Source organism: Panthera leo, chromosome C1, assembly GCF_018350215.1.
Source record: "Panthera leo isolate Ple1 chromosome C1, P.leo_Ple1_pat1.1, whole genome shotgun sequence".
NCBI lineage: Eukaryota > Metazoa > Chordata > Mammalia > Carnivora > Felidae > Panthera > Panthera leo.
In genome coordinates, this window is record NC_056686.1 from 152,942,624 (window position 1) to 152,962,336 (window position 19,713).

A 19,713-nucleotide genomic window follows, 5' to 3' on the forward strand; every position below is an offset into this window, starting at 1 on the left:
TCGCGAGATCATGACCTGAGCTGAAGTCGGATGCCTTACCAACTGAGTCACCCAGGTGCCCAGAATTGAGAAAGCTTTAGATCAGAAGTGACTGACTTGAAACTGAACCTTAATTTACAAGATTAGAAAGAGAACTATTTTCTTAAGTGAAAATGTACAGTTTATTTGCGTGGGCATATTTCCTCACAAAAATATAAATGTCGTGACCTGTGAAATACCAGTTTCAGTACTCAACACCACCAACTTTTTTTTTTTTTTCTGCCTGGCACCTAAATTCAGATTCTACAAATACTTGACAAAACTCAAACCTAATCTCCTGAATTATTCCTTCGTGTTTCCTCCACTCCTGACAGCAGGCGATATTTTGCCCTGTCTCCTTGTTTGCCCAGATGGGAGCGCCAAGCCCTCCATGAAAACAGCCGTCACTCATGGCTCCACTGAAACACACTGAGGAAAATGGTGAGCGCAGACAGGGCTGGCCTTGGAGATGTGCCCGAGATGCCCTCCCCTTTTCCTTCTCTCCTTGCAGCATTCCTGTCCCTTCGCAGATTTTATTTCTGTTGAGCTCAGTGCTTTGCTCAACAAGTCTCTTACTCTTCTCTAAATAGCCTCCAAAATGATTAGAGAAGGAATTCACAAAACGAAATGCCTAGGGAGTCAGGAGAATAATGAGTACTTTTCTTGTCTTGAGTGTTGAGGAACTTGCAACCAAGACAACTAAGGGGAGAACAAGAAAGACATTTAGGGAGACTACAGCCTCTGGAAAGTCCAAGTTTTGATGCCAGGCTCCAGGCTTCACCACGTAGGACTTCTTTGAGTGGATGAAAGCAACAGAGGGAGGAAACTCACCTCAAATAATTCCCTGTGTCGTTTTTTTGGCATTTGCTCCCCAAAAGAAGCATACCTCCCTTCCTGAAGTTCTCCTACATCTCCGTAAGGAGGAGCTGGCCACTTTGGCAGGGCCTTATTAGACTAGACTTTCTGCCTTCGGTGTCATCTAAATTCCCTAGATTTTCCCTACATTTTTTAACCTATAAAGCCACCTGCCCCCCCGCCCCCTCATTCTCCCACATATGGTAGTTGACTTTGATCATCGTGGGAGCCAGGACTGAAAACTTGCACGTTCCTATTGCTAGTGCGGCTTTTCTGGACTACGGAGGGATTTTCTTTCTGAAAGAATTTTTCTTGCTATGCTAATACAATTTATTAAAATAAGAGTCCAGGGTACTTTCTATATATAGTTATATAATAATGAGCAAACCCCATGTTCTGCACCTGGCCCATGTTGTGGAAAATAGACCGGACATATTTTTAAGTATGTGTAAGACTCTGGACTCTTTCAGCTTATACTTCAAAAATGACCCTTGACATCAAAGAGCAACTTCTGGCATCCTCCCTATTCAGATGCAAGAGCCAGAAAACAATTTCCCCTAAGTATTAGTTTGACAATGTTGAAAATAAACCCACTGTCACCCATCTGATAAAGAAAACTTACCCTTTTCAATTTGGCAGCAGCCTCTCCAGAACGGATTGCAGTGAGCAAACTCTGTCGGATCTGTTCTGGGTCAGAGCTTTGGAATGTTAAAGAACTTTGTCTCTTAAGAATGAATGATGGGCAGTCAGTTGGAGACGGTATTTGGGAATTCTGTTCATTATGTGCAGAGTTATTTCCCTATAAAAATAAGTGCAAAATATTTATATGAATACCAAGTGAACAATGGGCCATTAAAAAAAATTCATCATCAGTATATTTTTAAAGAATCACTATTTGCCACACTGGTGTTTTAGACATAGTTCTGTTTCCTTCCCCAGTGAGTTATCTCTGCTGCCCGAGCTCAGTTGGAAGATGAGGGTATTACCTTCCCTTCTCTTCAACTTATGAGGCTAAGGAAGAAAAGTGGTACCTCTCTTTGTTTTATGAATACACTAATAATTTTACTGTCCCTAAGTCAAATAATGCTGATTTTTGCCAATGGAGTTGGCCAGAAGAGCCAAATAATAAGAAAAAAAAAATTCCATAGGCTAAAAAAATAACACATGTTTAAAGTTACAAAATATTAGGTTTTCGAATTATCATTTTTGAAAGAACAGAATGGACAAATTGACAATTTTATATTGGTTGAATCTAACATAGCTTCTAATAAAAGAATATTAAGGACCATGCTACATGTAATAGCTTATTTTGTGTTAATGGAAGTCACAGGGGCTAAGTGATGACCGTGTTTTCTTTATTTTGCCCATGGACTAAAAAACATTAGGAATTTCCAAATTTAAGAATCAAAATTTAATTAAACTTCTTAGGAAAGAATATTTAATAACCAATTTAACTGGGAACTATTATCAAATAATCTTAAAAATGTCTTTTTTAAACTGCCAAATATCTTTACAAAAGATGAGCTAAACAGAGCTTAGGCAATGACTCAAAAACTGTATTATCTAAATCAAGCTCTGTTGTTTAGGAATGGTATTCCATTCTAAGAAGAAACGCAGGCTTTGTTCCCAAGTAGAGAATTAATCTCTACATCATACATCTCTTCCTGACATTATATCAAAGATAAGAAACATAAATGTAAAATACATGAAGAAATATTCTTCAAGATGAATACTGCTTTGAAATTATGGAAAAATCTTTACTTGGCAATATGGTTAATGTTCTGTTACTCTAGGAATGTTTGAAAAAGTAATATAAAATACTTCTGGAACTGTCACACAAATCTGAAAGTATTCTTTAAACAGTATCAGGGTAAAAGTACACAAAATATTTTTTAAAAATTGCATGGGGATTATCATAATTCATACTATAAATTTCATCCTTTCCTTTGACTATATTATTTGAATCTAGCAAATTATAACACTTAGTTGACCAAACACTAAATAAATGTTCTTTTATGTAAATTATTAAGGTTAGATAATGGTTAAATGATATTTTAGTCAACATACATATAACTGGAAAAGTTAACAAAAATGTGAAATTAAGAAAATTATATTTTGAGATTGAAAATTCTGGTTTCAATTTAAATTATTTATATGTGTCAATGTTTGGTAACTAAGGTTGAATATATATGATAGAAAATGTATAGTTGAGAAGTATCTGGTTATATTAACTAGTCTTAACTGCTTATGTTTCTATATAATTAAAACTATTTTGCTATTATGTAGAAGTAGAGTAGAAAATAAACCATAACATCCAGAAAAGTAATAAACAACTTGAGATAAGCAAAACACAGGAAAATAGAATCAGAACTATAAACTAGTACAATATACAAATGTATGGCAAAGAAAATTTAAATTAAAATAGGGGCACCTGGGTGGCTCAGTTGGTTAGCATCTGACTTTGGCTAAGATCACTCAGATCATCATGATCTCAAGGTTTGTGAGTTCAAGCTCCGCATTGGGCTCTGTGCTGACAGCTAAGAGCCTGGAGCCTGAATCAGATTCTGTGTCTCCTCTCTCTGCCCCTCCCCCACTTGTGTTCTCTGTCTCTCTCTCTCTCTCTCAAAAATAAACATTAAAACAAATTTTAATAAAAAATTTAAAAAATAAATTAAAATATTTCGTAATGATACAATCATTTAATGACCATATAGTAATACCCAATCAAGTTATATGAATTATAATAATTCTGAGAGTAAATAATCAGATGTTATGTATTTTTTTACTCTTTATTCCCTATGGTAGCTTGCCATTAGATTAATATGAATTCAGAGTTAAGTAACACACAAATATACAACATGCTTGTTAACCCCCATTTAAACCACGTTGTATAAGAACCTCTGATTTTTAAAAAGGTCACGTTACCTTATCACTCACAAGTAGTTGTGGGATGCCCACAAATTTATTTACAGAAGGAGCCTTCCCTTCTTCTGTGTCAGGTGGAGGTCGGGCAGCTGCACCCTCACTGCATGACACTGTGCGCACTTTGCTGAGAGACTGTGACCGTTTCACTACAGCGAGGGCAAAGGGTGAGGGAGCAGAGCTCGAGTAAGGTCTCGGTGCACCAAAAGTTTTCAAAGTCTTCAGATTTAGTGCAGCTAATTGATTCGCAGGAAGAGGAACAGGTCTCGGGGCTATGGGAGGTGGAGGGGTTTCAGTAGGCTTCTGGTTGCTGATGTTATCATCAGCATTTTTAATCTGGGGCTGTGGAAGAGACGGAGTTGTTTTACTTAAGGGAGAAAGAGTTTGTTCTGGAGGAGGTATCACTTCCCTTTCCCCCTCTTTCTTTATTAGTTCTTTCGGAGTAGGGTTAGGGGCCACATGGACACCTTTGGCAGCTGCAGATGTCACATAGTGACCTGAAACTCTTTTTTGCATTTGTAGGAAAAAAGAACTTGGTTTGGTCTGGGGATTTGAAACCCGAGATTTAAGTTTTGACTCCAAAATATTGTTTATATCTTCCAAATTTGGCACAAAAGGAGCTGTGCCAGTGTCCCTTGTCATTCTGGGAGTAGGTTTCAGAGGACTCCCCATGGCAATGCAGGGTGAGTTCTCCACTCCGTGGACCTGATGCTCTGTTCTTGGGCTCGGCTGTAGTTTAAGGTCTGCCTGTGGCTCCTTTGGGTTGTCGGAAATAACAAGATCTTCTGTTTGGATTGCAGTTTCTTTCACATTTTCACCAGTGTGCTTTTTTCCTAAAGTATGGATCTCGTGATCATCTTTATACCCAGTGGTTTCTGATTCCCAATTTTTCAGTATCTCCAGGGACTTGGGAGGCACTATTTTATAAGTAGTCATTCCAATTTTGGGTATGTACTCTCTTGTGATTTCATTTGAAGGTTTTGGCTTGGGATCATAGTCTTGTCTATAAAGTGGATAATTCTTTGAAATAGTTGAGTTTTTATCAATCCCATCTACAGAAGGCAAAAGGCCATCATTACCACGTGCACAAACTGGATCTTTTATGGTGAGTTGATTCTCTGAATGTACGTTTAGGGGGCCCTGACTCCTGAATTTCCTTGAGGCATCTACAGCAGAATCTTGGGGACTTAGAGATGAGGGTTGAGTTGATTTACTGTTACTTGGAGTTTGCACACTCTCATTAACTTTGAAATTAGACAAATGATGGCCTTGGTGATTCCCCTCAAAACTGTCAGAGGAAGGGTTTGTCTGAATCGCCGCATCTTGCATTTTTGTCTTTTCCTCACTGGGTTGATTCAGTTTTTGGCCTGCTACTAATGATGGAGCTAGATGATTTTCCTTGTAACTTTCAGCAGTATCAGTTTTATGTGCCTGATAGTTTGATAGTCTGTCAGCTCCCATGTCCACACTGTTATTTTTGGCAACACCTCCCACATTGATTTCTGTTATCCTCACTCCATTTTTCATATTCTTTTCTGTGTCCGTTGGAATGACAATTATTTCATTTTGATCTACTAAGGGAAAAAATATTGTCAAGTTAAATGTATGAAAAAACTAGAAAAAAAACTCAAGTTTTCAATGTCTGCCTCCCCCAAACTGAAGTAGGTTGGTTTGGATTCTACAGGTAATTTTCAGCTAATTATACAAAACCAAGTAATAGCATTAGGAAGGAAAATCATGGGCTTTGGTATCATAGAAATCAGAGGCTAGAACCCGGCTTGACTGACTACAGTCTGTGTGGCCTCAGCATGTAACCTAACCCCTTTGAGCCTCAGTTTGCTCAGATGTACAAAGGTAAAAACTTGTATTATATTTTATATGGCATTTATATAACATGCCAAATAGGAGACGATATTGCCCAGAACAAGCAGTCCATGGAAGACAGCTACGTTTCTCCTGATAGGTAGACTTCATATTTCAGTTAATGTTAAGAATGACAATAGAAATTGACAAATTCCAAGATGTTTTTCCTTTTTTTGTTTCCTATTTTGACTCTGTCTTTTCTATAACCCCTAGTGTATTTCTATTTCACACCTTACATCAAAAGGGAAACAAGCCCAGTGAATGTTACCAGTTTTAATTAAGGCAAACAATAGTAACATTACCTTTAAGAGTTGAAGTAAAAACAAATTCTCAGTTGACTGTCTTGGTAATTAGGCATCCTTGATAAAGACTTTGTTTTCAGTCATAATATGGGTGATTTCAACTACAGAAAAACAATCACGTGCGCTCTGATTTTTCTCTGAGAAAAATTCTCACAGCCTCTCTCTCCCCTGCACTACTTTTCCTCTTAATTCTAATTCAGATCTCCTGAAAGCAAAAATCACTTGCCAGTGTCTAGGTTAACAAGCAACAGTTGCCAGCCAGCAACACGATGGCAAAGAATTGGAATGAGGCATCTGGAAGGAAACACAGGTTTATGGGTGCGCGCTATGTGTTCTGGTCCTCAGGGAAGTGATTTATATACTGGGCTCCTGTAATCAAATGCCCAGAAGAATCATTTCTTCTGAATGACCGACTAACCCTCATCTTCAAAATCCTTAGTGGCTTCCCCTTCAAGATAGGGCAGCAGTTCATACAGCGCAAGTGAAATGTGAGCCTTGGGAGTCAAATCGTGAAAGGATGTCAAGTATTTCTCTAGAGTTGTATCATCACTCACTTTTACTTATAAGATAATGAACAGTTTCACTGCCTAAAATGTCATAAGCTATTCTGAATAGTTCTGTTAAAAAAGAAAAATATGCATGCAAAAAAAATATCATGTTGCCAGGTAAATTTGTATACTTTCTAAGTTTATTTATGTATGAGGGGTGGGGAAGGGCAGAGGGGCAGAGGGAGAGGGAGAGAGAGAGAATTCCAAGCAGCCTCCAATCTGTCAACACAGAGCCTGATACGGGACTTGAACTCTCAAACTGTGAGATCATGACCTGAGATGAAACCAAGAGCTGGACGCTTAATCGACTGAGCCATGCAGCCACTCCTGTATACACACAACTTTTATTTACTTTTTAAAAAATTTTTTATATGAAATTTATTGTCAAATTGGTTTCCATACAACACCCAGTACTCATCCCAGTGGGGGCCCTCCTCAATGCCCATCACCCACTTTCCCCTCCTTCTCACCCCCCATCAACCCTACGTATCAGCACTCCTGTATCCCTTGGGTAAATTCCTAGCAGTGCTATTCCCGGGTCATAGGGTAGATCTATTTGTAATTTTTTGAGGAACCTCCACACTGTTTTCCAGAGTGGCTGCACCAGTTTGCATTTCCACCAACAGAACAACTTTTAAAAATATATTAGGGGACTGGATGGCTCAGTCAGGTAAGCACCTGACTCTTTATTTCAAGTCAGGTCATGATCTTGTGGTTCGCAGGTTTGAGTCCTATGTCAGGCTCTGAGCTAATAGTGCAGAGCCTGCTTGGGATTCTCTCTCTCCCTCTCTCTCGCCTGCCCTCCCACTGTCTCTCTCAAAATAAATAAATAAACTTAAAAAAAATACCTTCATATTTTTACACCCTACCTAATTGCATGATTTTTTGGTCATGGTAGTAATATTTTCTATTATGTTGCAAGGTTCTTATATTAAATAGCTAATTTTTAAATGGAATTCATTTTTATTCTTCCTAAAAAATGCAACTGATTATCAGAATATTTATTGTCTATACAAGTGACTTCTCAAAGACTAATAATTATTAGCTTTTGTGAGTAAAAACACATTTGATTAAAAATCATTGAAAAGGCACATTTCTGCCTAGGTTCTTATTACTTCACAAGTATTTTTAACGTCTAAATGAAAAGTACTATTGTCAACACTGCTGTGAGCACAAAAGAATGTAAGAAATGTTCCCTGGCACCAGGAAATGAATGTAAATGTATTTCTTTCTCTCTTATTGTAGCTCATTATCCAGTGAGTATAGGTATAGTCCAGTTACACAATAGAAATATTTTCCAAAACAAAGTAAATCAACATAAAAATATATTGTAAATTCAGTTCCCTATAACAAACCCTAACTAATTGGTTTTAGAACTCCAAATGTCTATTTTTCACATTTTTGGTGGGTCACACCTACTTTACTGCTTTTTAATTCTGAATTTCTCATCAGAATCTCACAATTATTACCAATGACAGGGCTTGAAACCTAGAATCACTGCTGAACTCAGTAGCTAATCCATCCTCATACTAATAATGACACTAACCAAATGTCAATGACTGGTTAGGCCATTTTACAATGATAGCCAGTAGAAGTTAAAGGTAGATTTTGTACTATCCTGTCCTCTCCCTACTCAAAACCGATACCAACATCTACAACACAAGTCATTTGACAAAAGGATGACTGAAACAAATATACAGGGTAGGTGAAAAAGAGGGAAAAAAATATTAAAACTCCTTTAAGGATAATAGAAATTATTTTAAAAGTCCCCTATATAATTCAATTAAAAAAAAAGTATGGGGGGGGACCCACCCAGAGTTGACCAAGGTTATTGCAAATCAAATGCAAACAGAAAAATATTATTACAGAAATATACCTGTGACCCTAGCACTAACTTGATGCCAAAATCTTAGCAAAAATGATTTGATGATCATTTTTAAAACAAGGAAGCAGCATGATTTCTCAGTAAAAACTCTACTGACCATCATAGTGTATGCTGTGAGAAACTAAATCAAGAGGAAAAGGAAGGGGAAATTATGTACTTTTAGAACTTCTCAGTATTCTATCTCAGGATGGTACTGACCACGGGGAAAAAGACTTATTCAAATTAACCAACACATGATGTGCCTGGGTGGCTCAGTTAGTTAAGCATCTGACTTCAGCTCAGGTCATGATCTCGCAGTCCATGATTCTGAGCCCCGAGTCAGGCTCTGTGCTGACAGCTCAGAGCCTGCTTCGGATTCTGTGTCTCCCGGTCTTCTCCCTGCCCCTCCCCCACTCGTGCTCTGTCTCTGTCTCTCAAAAATGAATGTTAAAAAAAAAAAATTAACCAACACATACCACATAGGTAAAACAATATATATCTACCCATCTGTTTGTGATGCTGGGATAATCCACATTTTATCCAAATATGAATATATATACCATATGTTTTCTAAAAATCTGCATCTAGTTTTGTATATTAATATAACAGACCGGACTATGAGAATTCATCAGCCAACTCCTTCATATTTCCTTAAAATACCATTGTGCACTCCTTACATCTTATATTTGTGTAGTATCATTTTTCCGAAACTCAATGTTAAGTATAGATCTTCCTTAACTTGTGGTGGAGTTACATCCCAATAAACCCATCATAACTTGAAAATATCATTAAGTCAAATGCATTTAATACGTCTAAGCTACTGAATATCATAGCTTAACCTACACTACTTTAAATGTGCTCATAAAGCATTAGCCTACGGTTGGGCAAAATCATCTCTCACAGAGCCTTTTTTATAATAAAGTGTTGAATATGTCACGTAATTTATTAAATACTGTGCTGAAAGTAAATGGCAGAATGTTGCAGGTGGAGGGGTTGTTTACCCTCATGGGGCTGACTGGGAGCTGCAGCGGCTGAGGCCCACCCTCATGAGAGAGTGTCATGGAGCGTATTGCTAGCCTAGGAAAATACCGAACTTCAGAATTCAAAGTAGTTTCCGTTGGATGCGTACCACTTTTGCACCATCGTAAAGTCAAAAAAATCTTAAGTCAATCACTGTATGTATTTTAACAATATCTCAGTATTCCACTAGGTGCCATGAGGAACTTAAAGTATCGGATAGAATTTCTCTGGTTCAAAAGACTGTCCAATCTGGTTGAGGAGTCAAGACCAGAGAAACACATGGCTTGTAATCAAGTAACAAAGTAAGTGAAGTGGCAGGATTCGGACAGTAGTTGAATGGGTGAAGTTAGGTTGGAAAACCATATTTTTGCAAAGAATGAGCATAGCCCTAAAGATAAAACTAAGTGAAATATAATGAAGAGATGAAACTATCTTGATTGAGGGGGTACAGAACACTGGTAAGTATTATACAGAATTAGATGGTTTCAACCTTAAAAATCAGGCAGACAAGTTTCACCCAAGTAAAAGCCACTTGAGTATGAAGTAAAACAAGTTTGACTTAGGAGCTGGTATAAAGAAATAAGAGAAATAGATCACAAGTAAATGCATAGAGAACACATCTTTAAGATCCAAAATCTAGGTTAAACAACCTCTAAGATTTAACAACAAAAGTAGTTCACATAATGGTTAATAGCACATGTTAAAGTAATACTGTCTGAGTTCAAATCCAAGGTCCACCACTTACTAATTATGGGAACTCAAGTGAGTTATATAATATTATTGTGGCTCAATCATCCGTAAAGTGGGACTAAAAATAATAAGACCCACAAATAAGTTAATCCACAAGATTAAATGAGTTAATATAGATAAAGTGTTAAGAATGGCCCTTTGGCACATAGTAAGTGCTATGAAAATGTTGGCTATTAGTGTTTGTAGAACTCACCATTTTCCTGGTTTGAGCCCACTGACTTCAAGTTTCTTACATTGTCCACTACTCTCTCTTCATTGCTTGCATTATATACCATAATGCGTGGCCCTCTGCAAAACAGGATATTGTATTTCATATATTGATACTATTTAAACACACACACACACACACACACACACACACACACACACACACCCCAGATGAGAAAACAGGCAATAATTTCCAAAGACAGATGGACTGAAATAATCATCTTTTTTTCCCCTGCCAAATACCGGAAATTTAATAGCAAAGAAAAAAATCCAACTGAGAGGAAATGCTGCTATGAACCATTAGCTTTCATAGAGAGGTCCTATTACAAAGAAGGATCTAAGAAGCTTGGTAAAAATGAACACTTTTCTAAAAACAGTGTCTTTTTGTTATTATTGACTGTTTGTCTTTTAAAGAAAAAGAAAACTAAATTAATCATTTTCATCTTGCATCTGCCCAGGCCAAGTTCTGGCAAATCAGGATGTGGACTGACCTCACTGGGATTTTTTAGTCATAGAAGGGTTTAATTTGGAGACAATCCCATGCAAATTATGGTAAAACTTTGATAAAGATGGTTTATTTTGCCTACTTGATTCCATCTTTATTCATGATGTGGCATTTCTAATACAATACAAGTGTACTGTAGTATAGATTTCAATTCCTAGGATCAAGTGGCAAGTGCACTATCTTCATCATGAAGTTGACTGTGAAAATATTAGTAACTTAACATCACACTCTAATATGCAGAATTGTTTTACATATCAGTGAAAATCTTGGAGGAGCATTCACTGAAAATTAAAAAGTGACAGGGAGAGAGAGGGAGGGAGACGCGGAATCCGAAGCAGGCTCCTGGCTCCAAGCTGTCAGCAGAGAGCCTGACATGGGGCTTGAACTCATAAACCAAGAGATCATGATCTGAGCCGAAGTTGGATGCTTAACTGACCGAGCCACCCAAGCGCCCCAAAAGCTTACTTATTTTTGAAAAAAAGTTTAAGCAGGGGAGAGGCAGAGAGAGAGGGAGAGAGAGAATCCCAAGCAGGTGCCACGCTGCCAGCACAAGGCTTTATCCCATGAACCATGAGATCATGACTTGAGCTGAAATCAAGACTTGGTCGCTCAACCAACTGAGCCACCCAGGCACCTCAAATAGATACTTTATTAATAAATATTCTTATAATGGTGGTGAAATAGAGCCTAAACTAAAGGGACTACCATATTTGTATTTAAAATATCAGATCTATACTTCAGAGACTAGTATTAATTAAACAAACCATACACTTCTGGCACACAGACTACTACTTACTGTCCATCTGTGTTTCTAGCTTCTTGTTTTTCTTCTTTGGAGTTTTGTGCGGACTCTCCAGTAACACTGCCAAGGGCTGAGTTAGGATTGTTTTTCAGTGTATTTATTATATCAGTAGATCCAAAAGGAATATCTTGTGACTTCAGAGAAACATTTTCAGCCTCAACTTTAGGCACTTCACTCAGTTCTTCCTTTTCATCTATCTCTTCAAGGCTACGATCAGAGCTTATTCCAGCTACAAAGAAATGAAGATATAATCCTGAGTATTAATTTGCCTCATTCTTCCTACGCAATCCTAGCAAGAAAGGAGTTTTTAAAATCATAATTAGCTGGATGGACTCTTTTAAATGCTCATCCAAAACTAATAGTGAAATACTCTTCTAATGGTGAATAATCAAATTAACATATAATCAGATTATCTCAGACACATACAATTCTAAAAATAATATGCTATCGTTCTAGGTTTTATTCATGGTAGAAAAAAATAAATTATTTAAACTCAAACTTCAAGCTATATATCTGAAAGTTATCTATATATCTTTGGATTTAAATGATTGTTACATTTATGCAATAGGTCTAAATGTAAACGAAAAGAACATGAGATTTTTATATTGTCTACAAGTACACCAAAAAATTTGACTCAGTGGTTATCAGTGCTCACTACAATGGAGAGTTCTCTGAGTCCCTCTTAAAAATACTGATGTTCAGGGGTGCCTGGGTGGCTCAGTTGGTTAAGCGTCCGACTTCAACTCAGGTCATGATCTCGTGGTTTGTGAGTTTGAGCCCTGTGTCATGCTCTGTGCTGACAGCTCAGAGCCTGGAGTCTGTTTCAGATTCTGTGTCTTCCTCTGTCTCTCACCCTCCCCCATTCATGCTCTGTCTCAAAAATAAATAAATGTTAAAAAAAATTTTTTAAATACTGATGTTCACCCCCTCTTCCACGCCTGTTAAACCAGAATCTCTGATGGAGGGAACCAAAATCTTTAAGGTTCCTGAGGTGATTCTAATACAAAACCAGGGTTAAAAGCCACTGCCTTAGATGCTTGGTAAAATTTTTGAAAATACAAATGAGTATTATACAATGAAAATTATTCTCTCAGTTTGATTCTCAGAAGCAATTTCCTTTAACAGATTTTTCCTATATAGTATTGGAAAGTATAAGGAACATACAAGCAGATATACATACTCATGTTTCCTTTTTTTGTTTTTCATCTAATATAAATGGAAGCATACTATACCTGATGTTTTTCACCTTCTGCTTCTCCAGTTAACTGTATCGGGAAAATTGTCCCATAACAATATGTGTGTGTGTCTGTGTGTGTGTGTGTGTTTCTTTTCAAAAGCTATGGCTAGTATCTCAGTGTATAAAAATGTGTTTTATCATTATTCCTTAAGCACCAACAACAAGTGGCCAACAGGCTAAAAGAGGAGACATCCTAACTGGTGCCCACACTAGCTGTGAAAGTTAATTTAATCTAAAGAACGAGGTTCTGGATCTTCACTTATTTAAATATAATTTAACACTTCCATTTACATAATAGCAGCTGAACAAACTTTAATTTTACCACAATAGAAGGGGGAGGAAAGGTGGCATAGCATTGGATTACAGAGATCAGCACAGCCACAAAATTTAATAAAAACTTCAACATGTTAGAAGAATATTTAGGGGCACCTGGGTGGCTCAGTCGGTTTAGCTGTCAACTTTGGCTCAGGTCATGATCTCGTGGTTTGTGAGTTCGAGTCCTGCACTGGGCTCTGTGCTGACAGCTCAGAGCCTGGAGCCTGCTTCGGATTCTGTGTCTCCCTCTCTCTCTGCCCCTCCCCTGCTCACGCTCTGTCTCTCTCAAAATAAATAAACATTAAAAAAAAACGTAAAAACAAAAAAGAATATTTAAAGTATTTAAAATGTATGTCTTTAATTTTATCTCTAGGAGTATCAACAAAAAATTTTGCTATTTATGCTGTTTAAAAAACTTTATTTTTTAAAGTTTATTTATTTGAGAGAGAAAGAGAAAGTGTGCACGAGCAGGGGAGGTACAGAAAGAGGGAGGGAGAGAGTCCCAAGCAGGCTCCACTCTGTCAGCACAGAGCCTGATGTGGGGCTCAAACTCATAAACTGTGAGATCATGACCCGAACTGAAATCAAGAGTTGGACGCTTAACCGACTGAATCGCCCAGGTGCCCCAAATATGGAGACTTTTAATGACAGTTTGTTGTAAATTTAAAAAAAGATTACTCAACAGAAAAAAATATTAAGGAATTTAAGTGAATTTTTTAAAAATATATTTTGGCAAATCTTGTTTTATTATGATTTGTGAAGGAGTCATTATGATACCAATGCACAAATATTATGTATGTAAAACAGCATATCATATCTGTGTAGTAAGAGTGTATTTACATAATTTGAAAACCGTGTATTGAGAAAATGAAAGGCTGTTCTGATTTAGATGCAAATGTGTTTTATAAATGGCTCCTTGGCATATAATAAGTTCTTTTGCAAATTAGATTAACTGAGGTAACATTTAGCAAATTATTGATTGTTATCCCTATTTCTCTCTTGCCCATCAAAAGTTATTTCACACAATTTTTCCTTAAATATGGGGCCCCTTAAAGAGAAACGGGTCTCAGTCGAAGTATAAAGAATGAGTTACGTGTTTCAAAAGTCTTCTCAAATTATTTTTCTGAAATTTTATAACTTGCTAGAGTCATATGGGCTTGCTTAAATATATATGTTTTTTAATAGCTTGAAGAGTACTCCTATTCTTAAATGTCTTAGGAAAGGAAGTGATTCTTTTTAAAAAATTCAAATTATCTGAAAGAACTTTCAGAGTTGGTTGGGTGACTAGCACAAATTTCCCCAAGCTTTGAAAAATAATAAATCAAGTTTTTTTTGTGTTAACAGAATTATATGAATCAGGCCACATTTTAGGACCACAATAGAAAAAGACTGGGTAAGGGGTGTGAACAATGAATAAATTCCACAAATATTGTAGCACAACTATTGTTTTGTAGCTTCGTAAGTTCTAATGGAAGAATACTCACTTTCAAAGAATACAGTGTTCAAAATCTTTGTGAAGTTTTAAGATCCAACAACTTCCAAAGGATAAATGTTAAAAAATTACAGAAGTCATCTTTTTAAAGTTTAACTATTGCATTTTTTACCTTTTCTTAGCTTTATATGATATGAATATTTTTCATCTTAAGTTTTTCATTCCCGCTAAAGAAAGCAAAACTGAAACAAAATATAAAATTCAAAACTTCTTTAAAATTCACAAAATGTAATATGTGTAAATGAAATTTAAATACTAAGCTTTCATAAGCTTTCATATTTTTGTTAAGTTTGTAGCATTTTACTTTTAAATTATTAAAGCTTATAGGGGCGCCTGGTGGCTCAGTCGGTTAAGCATCTGACTCTTGGTTTCGGCTCAGGTCATGATCTCATGGACTGTGGACTTGAGCCCCACGTCAGGCTCTGTGCTGACAGAGCCGAGCCCTGCTTGGGATTCTCTCTCTCTCTCCCTCTCTCTGCCCCTCCCCCACTGACACTGTCTCTGTCTCTCTCAAAATAAATAAATAAACCTAAAAAAATTATTAAAGCTTATAACTTCACTGCGACTTTTGGGGTACTTTGCATATTTTTCCTGGAAATGACTGAAACGGCAAAATAAACAAATTATCTCTCTTTGCTAAAATAAAATCATATTACATCCATTCTGGTGAACTACTTTTTTAAAATTCATTCATTCATTCATTCATTCATTCATTCAGAAAACGCTCACTTTGTCAGACACTAATGCAGTTGCTGCCAGAATAGTTTTCTTTCTCTTATAGAAAATGAGATACAGTTTACCTTCAGTAAAATTCATGATTTTGGGGATCCATTTTGGAATGCTTCATTTTGATAATTAAAATGTTCTATAATGAATACAGGTATATAGTTGAGTGACCACCACCACAATCAAGACACAGATAGAACAAGTCCATCCATCTCCAAAATCCCCCATGCCCTTTGGTGATCATCCCTTTCCCCAACCCTAGACCCTGACAACTATTATCCCCTATAGTTTTGCCCTTGAAAGAATGTTATATAACTGAAATCACAGAGCATCTAGCCATTTAAGACTAACTTCCCCCTTTTATCATTACATGCATTTTAGATTCAGCCATGTCATTGCATGTATTATCTATTCCTTTTAATGGGTAGGTGATATCACCAATGTTTGCACTGACCACAGTTTATCCAGTCCTCAGTTAAGGGACATTGGGTTGTTCCTCATTTTTGGCAATTATGAATAAAAATCCTATAATAATTCACATGTATGTTTTTGTGAGCAGAAAGGTTTTCATTCTTCTGGGAAAATACCTAGGAGTGGGATTTCTGAGTTATATAGAAAACCAACGCTTAAATTTTATTTTTAGAAACCTGCCAAACTATTTTCCAAACTGGCCATACAATTTTTTATTACTATAAGCAGTAGGTGATAATATATTTATTTTAAATAATTTTAAATAAGGACTCATTCTGAGTTAATAAAAAACTGAATAAAATCATTTATGATGAAATTCAAATATTACCTGACTATAAATTTTTGCAATCTAATAACAAAATAATTCCAATAATTTACTTTAAAAATCCCAATCGAAAGCAATCCTACAGAAAATAAGCCAGGCCTAGATAACAAAAAAGTAGTTCAAGAAAGAAAAAAATACATATATACTTTTATATTCATACAGTTACACATTGGAAACAACAGAGTTTAAAGAGTTTTGCCAAAAAAGCAGAGAGCCAAATAGCAGAAAAGCTGAAATCCTCCAAAGCCACTTATTTTATTCATCTTACACCTTGCATTATTCATCTATACGGTCAGGGAAAACATCAAACTCTAAACCTGTAATGGAATTTCAAGTGAAAGAGGGAAACTACTATTTCTTTGAGGCATTTTTACACACGGGATGACCAAGTAACCAAATTTTTCTGTGATTACATCTTACTCTGCATCAAACAAAGCACCAGGCAAGAAAGGCCTGGTCACCTACGTGTCAGAGATGCTACGGCCGCCTTGGGTGTTCCAGGGCACTCCGAGAGAGAGGCTTCATCCGGCGATCTGGGCACAGTGCACTGTTCGTGACTGGGGAGCCCAGGGCCAAGGGGGGCTTCTGCCAAAGAAGTAAAATCTGTGGAAATGGCACTTAGACAACAGAGTTAAGGCAAGCAGAGAACAAGAAGCATTTCGAAGAAATCAGATTTGTTAGCTCACAATTATCCACGCATTAATCAAGAAGAGGTAACTAGAAAAAAAAAAAAGGAAGAGAAAGAGAAATAGATATCAAGCAAAGTTTGAATAGCAGTCACATCTTTTTCGTAATACTTCTAAATCTTCTCATTTCACTTATATAGTTTGAAATTATTTAATACATTTCCTTTGTGGAACAAACAGTATCAATGATATTTTTCTGGGTAGGACTTAAGAAAAATCACGACTAGTTATATAATGATAATATTTTTAATCACAGAGGACAGGAGAATTCTTATATAAGATGTGTCAAAATCTCAAATTCCTAAAAATCAGCTAAGGATTAAAGATTTAGGAGCATTTGGTGCGCCTGAGTTTTTGCAGTGTTTATGAATCTTAATAATAAAAATTAAGGCTATACTGAGTAATTTTCTTACCTATAAAATTATCCCCATGCTAAAGTAATAGCATAGTAATATTCTATTTTTGGCTAGACATTAGTCTCTCATATTCATTTGTATCTAACTTTAAGTCTAAAAATGAAGAAATGTTACCATATTTATTCTTATAATAGCTACTAAATAGCTATTATTAAAAACATTAGGAAACAGCATTCAATCAAATTATTTTATTTTTACTGGCATTTCATTTATTTGGGAAATCCAAAATCAGACCATACAACAGAAAATATTTCGTGATAACAAATTTTTACCACTAAATGAGGACACTTTGTATATCGAATTCATACCTAGAACAGTTGCGTAAAGAATGGTACTTTACACTTTGGTGTAAGTTTTCTTCTGAACACACTAAAGTACGTTCCTAACTAAAACATGTCATTCGTCTTGGGAAGGACATTGACACCCTTGACACTGTACAGGGTAACCTGACATTGCATAAGGCAATCTCTTAAGGTACCATCACAGAACTGGAGTCTTGAGTTCTGCCAGTTTCATACTCAACCCAGGGTGGAAAAGTTTTCATTTCATAATATAAAATTTGGGAAATAGAGTCAAAGCATCTGCATCTCTTTCACAGGCAGAGCATTATAACTAGATTCATTCCTCAACTGTCATGAAAGATCTTTGTCAGTACCACATGACTGTGGGGCAAAGGTGTCCTACCTGGGTTGGACGGCCCCTCGGGGCAGCTGGCTTCCACAGTACTGTCTGTAGGAACTGCACGTCCCGCCTGCAGGACTAGAGGACAGAAGCAGCACACCTTACAAATAATCACACTCACAAATGGAACAAGTCTTTAGTAGGTTAACTTCATTTTTTTTCTATACTTTAGGGAAAGAGAGCCCTGAGGCTTTGTTAGAAGCCATTTCACTATCCAGCTCTGATACAACTAAAACCTCCATGGATTCCCCTTCCTACAGGTAGTCAGCCCTGGGAGGAGAGTGTCCTTCTGAACAGATTCACAAGTGATCACTGCTCAATTTTAGGATCAGGGGGCTGCACAATTTTTTTCATTTTATCCTGTCGTCTTGCAGCTTTTAAAAAGGTAGTTAAGTAAGAATAATCAGGGACTATCTAAGAATTATTAAAATTAATTAAAAGCCTAAGTTTAAGTATTATCATTTAATGAAAAGACCTGATTTATAACCTATATCACTTTCTTGTCTGTATTAAACAAGACACAACACACATGTAACGTTAATGGGAAAAGTAACGTTACCAGTCACATGATTATCTTCATCACTTAGAGGCAGGGGCATTTTGGAGGGTGGGGAAGGTGCTTTTCGCTTTGTCCTTTTCAAAGATGAGTTGCCAACAGATGTACCACTGAGCTGCAGCGAGCCGGTCCTCACTATGCCTGCTCCACAGGGATTCTGGAAAACAAAATGACCAGACACAATCTCTATTTAGAAATTAACAGCAAACTTCAGGAAGACACCGACCTTTACATCCAAGGCACCACATACCAATATGAAACAGGAGAGTCATTCATTCCAAAAACATTATGGAGTGTCTGCAATGTGCCAGGAGCAGAGCTATGAGATTGATACGTAAAGTAAAATAAAATATGGTCCTTCTCAAGAAACTTAGGCTGGGATGGGAGCATGGCATACAAACAACCAATTATGAGCTAGTTAAAAACTAGTTTCCAAAGAAAAATATGAAGAAAACATTGGATGTAAAGTAAGAGCTGATAAAGGAAGGATATTTGTACATTAAAACAGCTGGCTTGATTAATGTTTTGTTTTGGCTTTAGTACTAATGTATTCATGACAAACATCTCAAAAATTTATATGTCTACCCAAGGCAAGGTCATTTGAGGTCACCGACTCTATACGCAGCTAATGGCTAACGCTCACATTCACAGCATGTGACTGTCAGCAGACCCTAAGACAGTCAGTCCTGCCTCAGCAGGCTGCCGGGTGCCTCCTGGCACACTGCCACGTCTTCTCACTCTTTCCAACTAACCTGCTTAAAGGGTTGTTCATAGTTTTTTGTCTCCAATTTCTCATCTCCCACTTGAACCCTTCCAACCAGATATTTCCCAACTTTCGATCCATTAAAGCTATTCCCATCAAAGTCATCAAGGACCTCCACCACGACTAAACTAGTGGTTAATTCTTAGAACTCAATTATTTGACCTGTTAGCAGCATTCAACAAAGTTGACCACCCTCTTAAAATCCTCTTTTTCTTAATTCCAGATTACTACGTTCCTACTCTGCATAGATCCCAACACCGTTTTCTTTTATGGTTCTTTTTCATCTCAGGCCTTGGATGTGTTTTCTTCAGTCTCTACATTCACTCTGTTGGTAATCTCCTCAATTTCCTTGGATTTATGTATTATTCATATGCCGATTAACTCCAAAT

The 19,713-nt window shown here is 36.8% G+C and overlaps 1 protein-coding gene across 5 annotated transcripts in view; it reads right to left on the reverse strand.

Annotated features, from left to right (window-relative positions):
• The window catches only part of COBLL1 (cordon-bleu WH2 repeat protein like 1), a 168,396-nt gene that overhangs the window by 5,706 nt on the left and 142,977 nt on the right, over positions 1 to 19,713 (reverse strand). For 3 of the 5 annotated variants that reach the window (XM_042948986.1, XM_042948984.1, XM_042948987.1), the window contains 7 exons: positions 18,565 to 18,718; positions 18,009 to 18,083; positions 16,688 to 16,807; positions 11,651 to 11,885; positions 10,336 to 10,430; positions 3,799 to 5,369; positions 1,496 to 1,672 (listed from right to left, as the gene is read on the reverse strand). In XM_042948986.1, the coding sequence (XP_042804920.1) occupies positions 1,496 to 1,672; positions 3,799 to 5,369; positions 10,336 to 10,430; positions 11,651 to 11,885; positions 16,688 to 16,807; positions 18,009 to 18,083; positions 18,565 to 18,718 (2,427 nt within the window). The remainder of the gene's footprint in view (positions 1 to 1,495; positions 1,673 to 3,798; positions 5,370 to 10,335; positions 10,431 to 11,650; positions 11,886 to 16,687; positions 16,808 to 18,008; positions 18,084 to 18,564; positions 18,719 to 19,713) is intronic. The other 2 variants (XM_042948988.1, XM_042948985.1) reach the window with 1 other exon arrangement.